This window comes from Narcine bancroftii, chromosome 14 (assembly GCF_036971445.1).
Source record: "Narcine bancroftii isolate sNarBan1 chromosome 14, sNarBan1.hap1, whole genome shotgun sequence".
Classification (NCBI taxonomy): Eukaryota; Metazoa; Chordata; class Chondrichthyes; order Torpediniformes; family Narcinidae; genus Narcine; species Narcine bancroftii.
This window is the reverse complement of record NC_091482.1, coordinates 49,504,594-49,517,394: the sequence shown is the minus strand read 5'-3', so window position 1 is coordinate 49,517,394 and position 12,801 is coordinate 49,504,594. Positions and strand designations below refer to the sequence as shown.

General features: G+C 45.0%; 1 protein-coding gene across 6 annotated transcripts in view; it reads right to left on the bottom strand.

The window, feature by feature from the left end:
- The window catches only part of il16 (interleukin 16), a 94,895-nt gene that overhangs the window by 27,975 nt on the left and 54,119 nt on the right, over positions 1-12,801 (bottom strand). For all 6 annotated transcript variants that reach the window (XR_011348715.1, XR_011348717.1, XM_069910961.1 and 3 more), the window contains 3 exons: positions 11,466-11,549; positions 6,589-6,730; positions 5,092-6,061 (listed from right to left, as the gene is read on the bottom strand). Coding sequence is in view for 4 of the 6 variants with exons in the window: in XM_069910961.1 (XP_069767062.1) it covers positions 5,092-6,061; positions 6,589-6,730; positions 11,466-11,549 (1,196 nt within the window). In the remaining 2 variants the exon portion in view is untranslated. The remainder of the gene's footprint in view (positions 1-5,091; positions 6,062-6,588; positions 6,731-11,465; positions 11,550-12,801) is intronic.

Sequence of the window (12,801 nt, the reverse complement as noted above, 5' to 3'; positions counted from 1 at the left end):
TTGTTCTCTACACTTTTCTTGGAGCTGTCTGAGGGCAAAGACCATGTCAGTGGTTCCTCTGTTAGCGCGAAAGCCGCACTGTGATTCTGGGAGAATATTCTCAGCGACACTAGGTATTATTCTATTTAGTAGAATCCTAGCGAAGATTTTGCCTGCAATGGAGAGCAACGTGATTCCCCTGTAGTTTGAGCAGTCTGATTTCTCGCCTTTGTTTTTGTACAGGGTGATGATGGTGGCATCACGAAGATCCTGAGGCAGTTTACCTTGGTCCCAACAAAGCTTGAAAAACTCATGCAGTTTGGCATGCAGAGTTTTGCCGCCAGCCTTCCAGACTTCTGGGGGGATTCCATCCATACCTGCTGCTTTGCCACTTTTCAGTTGTTCGATTGCCTTATATGTCTCATCCAGGGTGGGAACCTCATCCAGCTCTAGCCTTAGGGGCTGTTGAGGGAGCTGGAGCAGGGCGGAATCTTGGACTGAGCGGTTGGTACTGAAAAGAGATTGGAAGTGTTCTGACCATCGGTTGAGGATGGAGATCTTGTCGCTGAGGAGGACTTTGCCATCTGAGCTGCGCAGCGGGCTTTGGACTTGGGGTGAGGGGCCGTACACAGCCTTTAGAGCCTCGTAGAAACCCCTGAAGTCGCCAATGTCCGCGCTGAGCTGTGTTCGTTTGGCGAGGCTAGTCCACCACTCATTTTGGATCTCCCGGAGTTTGCGCTGAAGATGGCTGCATGCGCGACGGAAGGCTTGTTTCTTCTCTGGACAGGACGGCTTTGTAAGGTGAGCCTGGTGGGCAGCTCGCTTCTTTGCCAGCAGCTCCTGGATTTCCTGGCTGTTTTCGTCAAACCAGTCCTTGTTTTTCCTGGAGGAGAAGCCCAGTACCTCTTCAGTGGATTGCAGTATGGTAGTCTTCAACTGATCCCAGAGGGTTTCAGGGGACGGGTCCGTGAGGCGGGTTGCAACGTCGAGCTTTGCTTTGAGGTTTGCCTGGAAGTTTCCTCTCGCTTCGTCTGACTGCAGTTTTCCAACATTGAACCTCTTATAAAACCTACGACCCAAGGACCTCGCTGCCACGTCCCAGCTTGCTTGGCCACGGCACACGAACCATGGGTGTAAAGGGTGGGGCCAGTACTGCGCGCACTGCACTCCACCTAAAAGCTCCTTTGCGCAGGCCCGAGGACAGGTCCACGTCCTCCCCCTCCACGTCCTCCCCCTCCACGTCCTCCCCCTCCACGTCCTCCCCCTCCACGTCCTCCCCCTCCACGTCCTCCCCCTCAAAAGATGCTCACAAACTCAAGCTAGCATGCTGGAACATCAGAACCATGCTAGATAAGACTGACAGCCATCGACCTGAACGTCGGTCTGCCCTCATTGCACATGAACTCCTCAGACTTGACATCGACATAGCCGCTCTCAGTGAAGTCCGCCTGGCAGATGTAGGCAGCTTCCAAGAACGCGGCGCGGGCTACACACTCTACTGGTCTGGCAAGCCTTCGGATGAACGACGCCTATCTGGTGTAGGCTTCATGGTCAAGAGCTTCATTGCCTCCAAACTCGAAAACCTTCCGACAGGCCTCTCGGACCGAATCATGTCCATGCGACTCCCACTTCAAAACAAGCGTCACATCACCCTCATCAGTGTCTATGCTCCAACCCTCCAGGCGGAACCAGCAGAAAAGAACAAGTTCTACACCGACCTGCGCAACCTCATCCAACGTACCCCTACAGCCGACAAGGTTGTCATCCTGGGCGACTTCAACGCTCGTGTCGGCAAAGACTCAGAAACCTGGCCAGGAATCCTGGGCAAGCATGGCGTCGGCAAGTGCAACGACAATGGGCGCCTCCTGTTGGAGCTCTGCGCAGAACAGCGGCTTGTCATTACAAACACCCTTTTTCAGCAGAGGGACAGCCTTAAGACCACCTGGATGCATCCCCGATCCAAACACTGGCACCTCCTGGACTACATCCTGGTGCGAGAAAGTGACAAACAAGATGTGCTCCACACCAGGGTCATGCCTAGCGCGGAATGCCACACTGACCACCGGCTGGTTCGCTGCAAGCTCAACCTTCACTTCAAGCCAAAGCCCAGGAACAATAAAGCCCCCAGTGTACACATAAACAACGTCTAAATTGAAAGCAGGTCATTAAGCCAGTTTCCTCTTGCTCTGGTTTCCTCCCACCCTTCAAAACGTACCAAAGTTGTAGGTTAATTGCGTGGCATAGGCTGGTGGGTTGAAATGGCCTGATACCACGCTATTATGTCTAACATTTTTTTTTAATTAAATTTAAACCAGTCAATCAGTATTTATTTCCACAGGGATCAAATTCCAAACTAGACTTTACATTGAAGTATTTGCTAGACCACTCTACATTCTGTGTGAAGTTTGCCATGCAACAGGTCCAAATATGTGAGCAAGCATGAGAGCAGAAATGTAAGGCTGGGCCCATCAGGAAAGGTTGAGTGGCCTTGATCTCTTTACTGACTGAAAGAAAAGGCAGAGGAGAACCAGTAAAATTCAGAAACTTCTGAACAGAGGCCTTGATCTCTTTACAGACTGAAAGAAAAGGCAGAGGAGAACCAATAAAATTCAGAAACTTCTGAACAGAGGCCTTGATCTCTTTACTGACTGAAAGAAAAGGCAGAGGAGAACCAGTAAAATTCAGAAACTTCTGAACAGAGGCCTTGATCTCTTTACTGACTGAAAGAAAAGGCAGAGGAGAACCAATAAAATTCAGAAACTTCTGATCAGAGGCCTTGATCTCTTTACTGACTGAAAGAAAAGGCAGAGAAGAACCAGTAAAATTCAGAAACTTCTGAACAGAGGCCTTGATCTCTTTACTGACTGAAAGAAAAGGCAGAGGAGAACCAGTAAAATTCAGAAACTTCTGAACAGAGGAGGCACAATCCTTTCCTATGTGGGATGAGTAGAACATTGGCACCAAGATATCAAGCAGGGAATTCAAAGAAGCTTCTTGACTTAGTGAATAGGCCAAAAATGCAGGCCTTTCGTTTCAATTTATTTTAGACTTGCAGTACAGTTACAGCCCACGAGTCCTTGTGACCCAAATACACCAACCCCCATACCTGTTTAAAGGGTGGAACGAAACTCAAGCCAACGCAGGGAGAACGCACAAACTCCTTACAGACAGCACCGGATGACTATTTAGTGATAGAACAGCAATGGAAAAATTCAGCAACTTTGCACTTCCTGAGCCGAATGCCATTAAGACAGGAGAAAGAGATGCTTTCAGTGACATTAAACTCACAAGCTTCATTTAATTTGCGTGTTATTGTGTAACCATATGATCCAATCAAACCTTTCAGAAGTGAACATGCCATTTATTTCAGTGCCAGACTTGGGTCTCTCAACGAAGGATGTGGATTCAAGTCACATATGCAGCATTGAGATCATGATCTCAGTTGCATTTAATAAGAGAAAGTTTTTGATTGAGATGTTAAACCAAGACCCAGTGTAGCCACGCTCACTTTTTAAAGCACACTGGCACCACCCCAACTCGCCCTTCTGTTGAAAAAGACAACCTCCCCAAATTTGAGGATAGTTTTGGCATGAACGACTAAAACATTTTGCATTAAATCCACCTCTTATCATTATCAAACTCCCTTAACTGCTGCAATCGAGCGTTCGGTTAGATGTCATGAACCTACAATGAGAATTTTGAAGGCAATCATCTAATAAAGTAAAAAGGAATTAAAGATTGTACGTTAAAAGTATGTAAGCTACAAGTATTTTAAGATTCCGAAGGCCTTAGGATGGACTACCAGTACCTTTGCCCTAGATCGACAACAGCAAATACCGGAGGACATCTGTTTATAGTGGGGGAAAGTTTAGGGGAGATGTCGGAGGTGTTTTTTAAAACACAGAAAATGTGGGTGTATCGAATGGATTGCTAGGAGTGGTGGTGGTGGAGGCTGGTACAAGAGAGATATAGAAAAGACGAGTGCATGGATATAGGCAAGATTATAGGGTTACAGGTGTGAGGTAGGGAAAAACTAGATTGTTGTGGAGTAGGTTATATAGGTCAGCACCACATTGTGGACCGAAGGGCCTGTACAGTGCTGTAATGTTCTCTTTAAAAATACTATTTTTGTTGATTTTGTACTTGTACAAGAGAAGGTTGGATGTGAGGGGATTATGGACAGGTGGCAGATAGGTGGGACTAGTGGAGTTCACTTGAATCGGTGCAGACTAGAGGGGTCGAGATAGCCTGTTTCCGATCTGTCATTGTTAAATGGTTATCTAGAATTCAAGCAATTGGTAACCTCAACCAAGCGGTGAAAATTTTAAATTGTAAATGTTTTCTGAAGTAATACATGAACCTTGGTGAAGATGGGAGCAAATATTCAGCCAGCGGAGTGCCTGGGTCATGCTTCTTTGAACAAAGCGTTGGAAAAATTGGGTTTGATTAAAATGGCTTCACCCAGGATGAAGTGCTGGATGATGTCGCTCGCGTTTGGAGTGACTCTCTCAGAGTATCTCCTTATCCCTGCTTAGAGAGAGTCTTTATCTTTATTAGCACTGTATATTACTTAGTATATTGGTAAGGCTTTATAGGTAAACGGGGGAGGGGGGGGTTAATCATCTATAATCTTATTGTTCACCTTTTGGGAGGGTCTGTAGTGATGCAATGACGGTTAAATGTTTTCATAGAATGAGACTGAATATAAAGTACAATTCTTTAAGGTTATATATTCATGCGAGTGAAGTTTGTTCAGAGTAAGTACGGTAAAGTATTTTTGTCTTTTAAACTGTTGATTTTTAATGCAGTTATGTTAGGTGTTGTAAGTGTAAGTCTCAAGCAACTGTAAAACTCGCTGATCCGGCATTTACCAATCCCTGTAGGTGCCGATTACCAGGGGTTTTAATGTATTTGAATCACAATGTACAATTTGGAAATGCGATTATGACAGGTTTGGTGTGGTGCACAGTTGACAGAAAGAGATACAGGTCAAGCGAAGTCATTGCCAATGAGTGTCAGAGAAGAAGTGTAAATCTGCTACTTAAGTGGACATGACAGTGAACTGGCAGCTTTCGGCTTCTGCCAAGGAATGAACAATGCATCTCATCTTACCTGAGGGAGAAGCCTTTTTCCAACTGACTGTTCACTGTTGGAGAAGACAATGGTGACCTCTCAGCCAGGGACAGGTCCTCAGTGGATGGAGTGGCAGGGCATGTGTTCCACAGGCTTTCGCTCAGAGACACCGGCGACAGGGGAAAGGCAAGTGACAGCTGTTTACTGAAGGTATCAAAGGAATTGATCTTGTCTCTTACGGATGTGGCTCGTGGAGTGATCGTCCCTGTTGCAGCAAGACCTCTCTCGTTATTGCTTTGCTTGGCAGTGTCATTGGCCACCAGCCTGATCTTTGAACCTTTCAGGCTTAGTTTGGACCTCACTGGCTTAGGAGGAGGTTGTTTCTTTCCCAGCATCTTTTCATCCAACTTCCTAATTGTTGACACAGTCACGTCACCCTCAGATTTCAGCTGCTGATGGCTTGTGGGGCTTGCCGAGTTCTTGTTAGCCTCAATCACAGAGGCGTCTGCTTTTGGCTGCGTTGTTATATTTTCAATTGAGGATGTCTCCAATTTATCAGCGGTGGGGCCCTTTAGCTGAGAACTGGGAGCACAGGGTGAGGGTTTTGATGCTGTTCCATCCACCGCTCTGTCAGCAAGAAGCAGTCTTTGGTTCTCCAAGTCCTGTGGCAATGGCAACGTCTCCCGTTTCACCTTGTGTTTCTGAACAGTGTTCAGGTTGTCGACAGAAGCAAGTCCATTGATTTGATTGATCGCAACCACCTCTTGATTTCCAGTTAGTGGAGAGAGTGCTGACTGAGGGGAAGGTTCCTGTGACTCTGTAGTGGAACAAAGCTCTGTGGTGCCTGCTCCACCCATGGGGTCATCCATCGCAGCAGAACCCACTACTGTTTGCAGGCTTCCTGCAGTCTCAGCCACACTAGCGCAGGTTTCCTGTTTCTTGCCCTTGTAGCAAGAATCCAAATATGTCTGCCTTCTCAACAAAGGCCTCGCAGACTCCACGCAGTTTTCTGTGTGGCAAAACAATCAATTAATACTAAATGCTTAGAAAGAAAATCTTGCCAATTTGCAAAGACCCTTTGCTCAGAATCAAGCCAAAACAAATCTGCCCTACCTGCTAATTCAGCGCCCCACAACACTTGATTTACAAAATCCACATGGGGCGAAGTTCATTTGCATTCAGGTTCTCAAACACAACCACAAGTAGCAGTTATGCCTGCCTTTCTGTTCAGAAAATGAACAAGAACACTTCCCATTTAAAAAGTAGTTTAAAATTCATTTAAATTTTTTGAAATATGAAGTGTCTTGAAAGAACCTTGTAATGTACAATTGACAATGCAGAGTTTTCCAAATCTTTCAAACCAGGACATTGGGGCATGGTACGTCATTTATTACTATTTTTACAACTACCTTTTCGCAGTCTGCAAAGGTTCAGATCATTTTTTCATCTCCCATTTTGTTCTTAAAATATAGGCATTAAAAGTAGTCATTCTGCCCCCTTTAACCCAAGACCCTTGAAAATACAAATGAAGCGTACCTTGATTTATCCCACCCAGGTGAAAATGATAGGAATTGGGTGAAGGCAAATGTTGATTTTGGTCTCCACCAGGTCTTTGGGTGAAGGCATCCAAGGAGATGGAAATTGCTTTATATTCTTGCGATGGCAAGTTTCTTACTTCCTGTGAAACAAACAGGAAATCGTCAATTCAAAGGTGGCGTTGACCATTCGCCTGGCTCATCTCATTTGCAACTGATCCACCACATAGACGCAAGACTGTCATCTGCAGATATTGATGTAAGTTAGTCAGGTGGTAATTTCATTAAGACTGAGAAATTCCTTCAAACTTCATCATGAAACACTTCTCAATTGTCTGCCTCGTTGGACACTAAAAGTCATAATGCATCAACCAGTCTTGATGAGCTGTGGGTCTTGATTCTGGAGGGACCCTCCCCACCATCAAGAAAATTTACAGGGAACACTGCAATCGGGGGTGGGGGGCGTGGAGCAGCAACAATCATCAAGGGTCCACCCCACCCAGCACATGCTGCTGCCATCAGAAAGAAGTCCAGGTGCCACAAGACTCGCACCACCAGGTTCAGGACCAGCTGCTCCCCCCATCACCGTCAGACTCCTCAACGACAAACTCAATCAGGGACTCATTTAAGGACTCTGACTGCACTTTATACATTATTGAATTTTTATTTTCTATACTGCACGGTTTCTTTGCACTTTCTTCTTGTTGACATTTCTCTCTTTTGTATACGTATCCTTTTCATGAGTACAGCTTTTGGCACTCCCGACAAGTAAAAATTCTACCTGACCCCTGCAGGAAAAAGAACCTCAGGGTTGTATGTGATTTCATGTGTTTTAGATTTCAGAGTACATACTTGGCATCACATACAACCCTGAGATTCTTTTTCCTGTGGACAGGCAGAATTACCAATTATGGGGGTAATGCAGAAAACAAAAACTGTATTCAAAGTATGCAAGTAAACAAACTGACTGGAATACAGAGTAATCAAATTTATCAAGTGCAAAAGAGCTCTTAAATGAGTCCAAATGCCCCATTTGAGCTTGTTGTTACTTTACATTTTGCATTGCCTTATGCCATTTAAACTGTTTATTCTTAATGCAGGTGTATTAGTTAATGTGTCTCAGGCCGCCAGAAAATTCCCATATCCGATATCCACAATCCCTGTAGATGCTGGATACTGGGGATTTTACTTGCAGCCTCTCCCCAACTGATGTGCCTTACAACCATCCGTACATGCGACAGAAAAAAAAGAGACAATATCTCGGCATTCTGTACATCACAGCATCTCTCTCAGTTCTCGTGATATTCAAGTAAATCTAATGACGTCCGACTTATACCCATTTCAAGAGCCGACTGGTCAGTCAGAACGAAACTCAGACCTATGTCAAGGACTGCCTGCCTGTTAGAACTTTACTTCGCAATCCTTTTAGTTACAATTCCCATAGAAATGACAAGTCGTGATTAAATTATCCTTCATCGTCACTCCACCTCCCACAACTTCTGTCATCCACCCAATCACGTCTGGGCTCCTTTCCCAGCCTTTTTCCCCTTTTAGTCTTGATGAAGGGTTCAAACTCGGAACATTGACTGAACATTTCTACCCATGGATGCCTTTTGACCTGCCGAATTCCTCCAGCAAGATTTGCACAGCATTAGTAGCTTTTGCACTCCTCAGAAATACTCTATTGATTTAAGGAACCATGGAACGTTCCAAGATTGTGAATGGTTCTATTTATATGCAAAATTCAATGCCCTGGAATTTCCAAGATTCCTAAAATGAAATATGAGGGGTATGGATAGACAAAATACAAGCAGGCCTTCACCACCAAGGCTGGGTGAGACAAGAACAAGAGGACGTGGGTTAAGGGTGTGAAGCACGATCAATTACACAAAGAGTGAAGTTGCCGAGACTGAAGGCTTTATTTTACAAGAGATGGACAGCATCCTGTGTTGGTCACTGTATTGGGAAGGGCTGTGGCTGTCATGTGACAGCACTGCCCCCGACCTAGTTGGAGGACACACCAGCTGCCAATCAAGGTTTGGTTCCGCCCCAGCCATTAGTGCACACCTTGCTGTTGGTAATATGTAAATTACCTGGACTGCACTCTCCAGCCTGCCGTACTTGGCCTTGGGCCATTGGCTGTTGTAATTAAATTAACCCCCCTGCCACTGAGCTATTGGATCTCAATGTGGGCTTGTCCCTCCAGCCCTATAAAGGTGCCATGTGCTCTTTGTTCTTCCTCTTTTGCCAGCTTGGGACCACCCTGCTTCACTCCAGGCCTAGAAATGTGGAAGGGTGCTGGAGAAACTGTTGGTAAGATGTGCACTGTTAAAAGGGTTGGGAGCGTTTAATTAGGGTCGCTTGTAGCATCGAGCCATGCCTGCACTGAGTCGAGGGGTGGGTGAGACATCATAGTGATTTCTCCCTGATCATTGTATGTACCCATTCATTGTGTGTGTGTGTGTGTGTGTGTGTGTGTGTGTGTGTGTGTGTGTGTGTGTGTGTGTGTGTATGTATGTGTGTGTGTATGTATGTGTGTGTGTGTGTGTGTGTTCTGCATCAGTTTTGTAAATAAAATCCTGTGTTCAGAGTCCTTGCCTTTGAGATCTACCAAACCTGTTTCCTCACTCACAACAGTCGCTCACACTGGCCTGGACTCGAACTGGGGGCAGGCTTGTGGCATGACAGCCTTTATGGGGAAGAAAGGGGGAGGAGTCACGAGCTGGCCAGTGAGAGCTGGGTCAACCAGGAAAGGTCATGAAATTTACCTATGACAAATACATACAATAGTAGTTTCACCACAGGGAACTTCTTCACTCAGAGGGTGGAGAGTGTGTGGAACGAGCCACCAGCAGAGATGTCGATTTCAGCATTAAGGAGATTGGAATAGGTACATGAATGAGAGGGGCAGGAGGGCCAAGGTCCAGGTGCAGACCAGCTGGAGTAAATAGTTTGCCACGGACTAGATGGGCCTGTTACATGATCAAACCAGCAACCACAAAGAAGGTATATCACACAGGGGTAAAGATGAACAATTACTTTATTAACAAAAAAATTCACCTTCAAACTTTAATTCAAAATCCCCCCTTTTATAACAATGCCCACTGGTTACTATGCAAATTCCTATAACAGTGTAATACTAATAAATTCCCCATCCTAAATATAACATATGTAATTAAAGACTTAAGTTATATTTCCAACCAGCCCACAGAAAAACTTAGACACAAGACTCATAAAACTTCAATCTCATCCGAAGCAAAGATCATAAACAAAATTCAGTTTGTGTGGTAAACTGAAGCCAAAAGATCTTTGAGAGAGAGAGAGAGAGAGAGCACAAAATTCGAAGTTGTCTTCTTGTGTTGCTTGCAGAGAGAGGAACCACTGGCTTGGTCTGGATCCTTCTGGCTGCCTTCTGAATGTTCATCCCTTTATGAAATGCCCAATATTCTAAACTGTCCTCCAGACCATGACGCATGCTCTGGGCCTTCTTCCACTCCACAGCACCACCCAGTGGTGGTTTATCGTCCAAGTCCAGAAAATTTTAGATCATTTTCTGCACATGTTCAGTCCGTCTCCCACTCTCTCAGCAGTCCACCTTCACCTTGGCTCTCTAAGGCAAACTGTCACTTTTTAACATAAAACCACACAACACATAGGTCAATACACAACACAGAACTCTGTAACAGGCCAAAGGGCCTGTTGCTGTGCTGTAATGTCCTATCCTATGCACAAAAACTGAGTGCAAATCCTAGAGTTCAGGTCCTTAAATCCAAAGTTTCCTGAACACCAATAAACCAGAATCAGAAACAAAAATAATGTAATTAATTCAAAACTGAGTTGTTGTTATCTCAACTGCACTGTATTAAAAACAGATTCAAGAACAGTGAAATAAAAGGAAACTGGATAAATTCTTAGAAACACTTAACTGTTAGTAAGGACCATGAGAATGGGACCAATAGGGGACTTTATCTAAAGACTGGCAGAAGTACGATAGGGCACATGACCTTTACATAAACATATTCATTAATGATTATAATAAATAATTCACACCTCACTTGCAAAGTGGAGAGCCAATATGTTTTTATTTTGTAGCTGAAGGCAAAGTCACACAACTTGCCAAATGTGAACATCCTAGCTCATTATAATCACTACACCTTTCACTCAAACCACATCAACCAGTAGCTTTACACCAAGGGTTTGTTCACGTTCATTATTATATCTACACTTGTGCAGCAGTACTATTTTGGCGCCAAGGCCCTATTATTATTTAATTAGTGCTGCAAATCATCCGGTATCTTTGAAAGGCATGTCAGAAATTCAGCAAGTAATTCTCTGTTGCATGTACTATTATTTGACGCAGAGTTGATTTTATTCTGAAGAGGGCGAGGTATCACAATGGAGGAACTCAGCAGGACTCATGGGTCAAAAGGGTCTGTCAATGTTTGGGTCTGGACCCTTTATCAGTTTTATAAAGTCAAGTCCTAGACCAACAATTGAGACAGCAATCTAAAACTCACCACTGAAGCCAATAGAATAAATCTATTGAATGGAATAACACCAATATAAAGGTTGAGCACAAAACTTTTGTAGTCATAAGAATGCATCTTGGTCTTGCCGTATGTGACTGCAAGACTCAGCCCTGCAGTGTTTACCGAACAGCCCTCCGGTTAAACTTGTCAAACCATTCAAAGCACCGGAACAAAACATAAGGCTACATTTTTTTTAAATTTAGACATACAGCATGGTAACAGACCCTTCCGGCCCACAAACCCGTGCCGCCCAATTCCACCCAATTAACCTACGAGCCCCGGTACATCTTGAACGGTTGGAGGAAACTGGAGCACCACGCAGAAACGGGGAAACATACAAACTCCTTACCAACCGTGTGGGATTTGAACTCTGGTCCTGATTGCTGGCGCTGTGACAGCATTGCGCTAACCACGTCGTGCATTTGCTCAGCACCTGCAAAGACATAATAAACAGTGGGTGGCTCAATTCCATCTATTTTTCTGACCCGTCACTTGGACATTCAAGAGGCACCCAGGAGACCACAGACGCTGGAATCTGAAGCAAAACACAACCTGCTGGAAGAACTCCGTATCAGCGGGAGAAAAAGAAAGGTCGACATTTCAGGCTAAATCTCTTCATCAAGAACCACTGAGCTCCTCCAGCAGATTGTGTTTAACTCAGAAGTTTAGCCATATTCCAGGGCCAAGATACACTTTCTCACTGAACAATGATAAGGCCTTTGCTCCACAAGCTGTACAAGTGCAGAGAACAAAAACAAAATCCCAAGAACAAGTCTAGATGCTTAAGGGAAAGTAAAACATGAAAGTCTGCAGACACCATGGTTGATTTACTGCATCCAGCGCTCTCCTCTGTGGCCTTCTCTACATTGGAGAATCTGGGTGCAGACTGGGAGATTGCTTCACTGAGCACCTTCACTCTCTCCACACCAGTCACAGAGACCTCCCAGTTGCCAACCATTTCAGTTCTGTATCACACTCACATGGCTTCATGCACCATCCCACCAAGACCACCCATAAATTAGAGGAACACGGTCTGATTTTCCATCTGGGCTCTCTCCAGCTGGATGACATTAACATCGGTTTCTGCTCACCTGCTCTCCTTTCTCCCTTTCTTCCCAACCCTGCCCCATCTCCATCCCCCTTACCTCTTGATTCACCCACCCACCCCTCTTCCCCTGTTTGCTGTTGTACCCTCCCCCTCTTATCCATCTATTACCTCTTGCCTTTGGGATTGTGCCCCTCCCCCCACCCCTCCTGCCCTTACCATTTGTTCAGACTCCTGTCAACATTTCTACATCCCTTGAAATGTCGGTTATGTATCTTTATCTTTGCTATTTAACGAACACTGAACTGCTAAGTTTAAATTTTAATTTTTGACTTTAAATTTGGACATACAGCATGATAACAGGCCCTTTCGGCCCTCGAGTCCGTGCCAGCCAATTAACCTACATCCCAGATATGTTTTGAATGGTGGCAGGAAGCCGGAGCCTCCGGGGAGAAAACCTACTCGGATACAGAGAGACACATACAAACTCCTTATAGACAGCGCGGGATTTGAACCCCAGTCCCGATTGCTGGCACTGTAAAGGCACAGCACTAACCACTACACCAGCATTGTATTTTTAAGTCTAGACGCTTCCTGGGGAGGGATATTTCTGATGGGGCGGAGGTCTGCAGATCAAGAG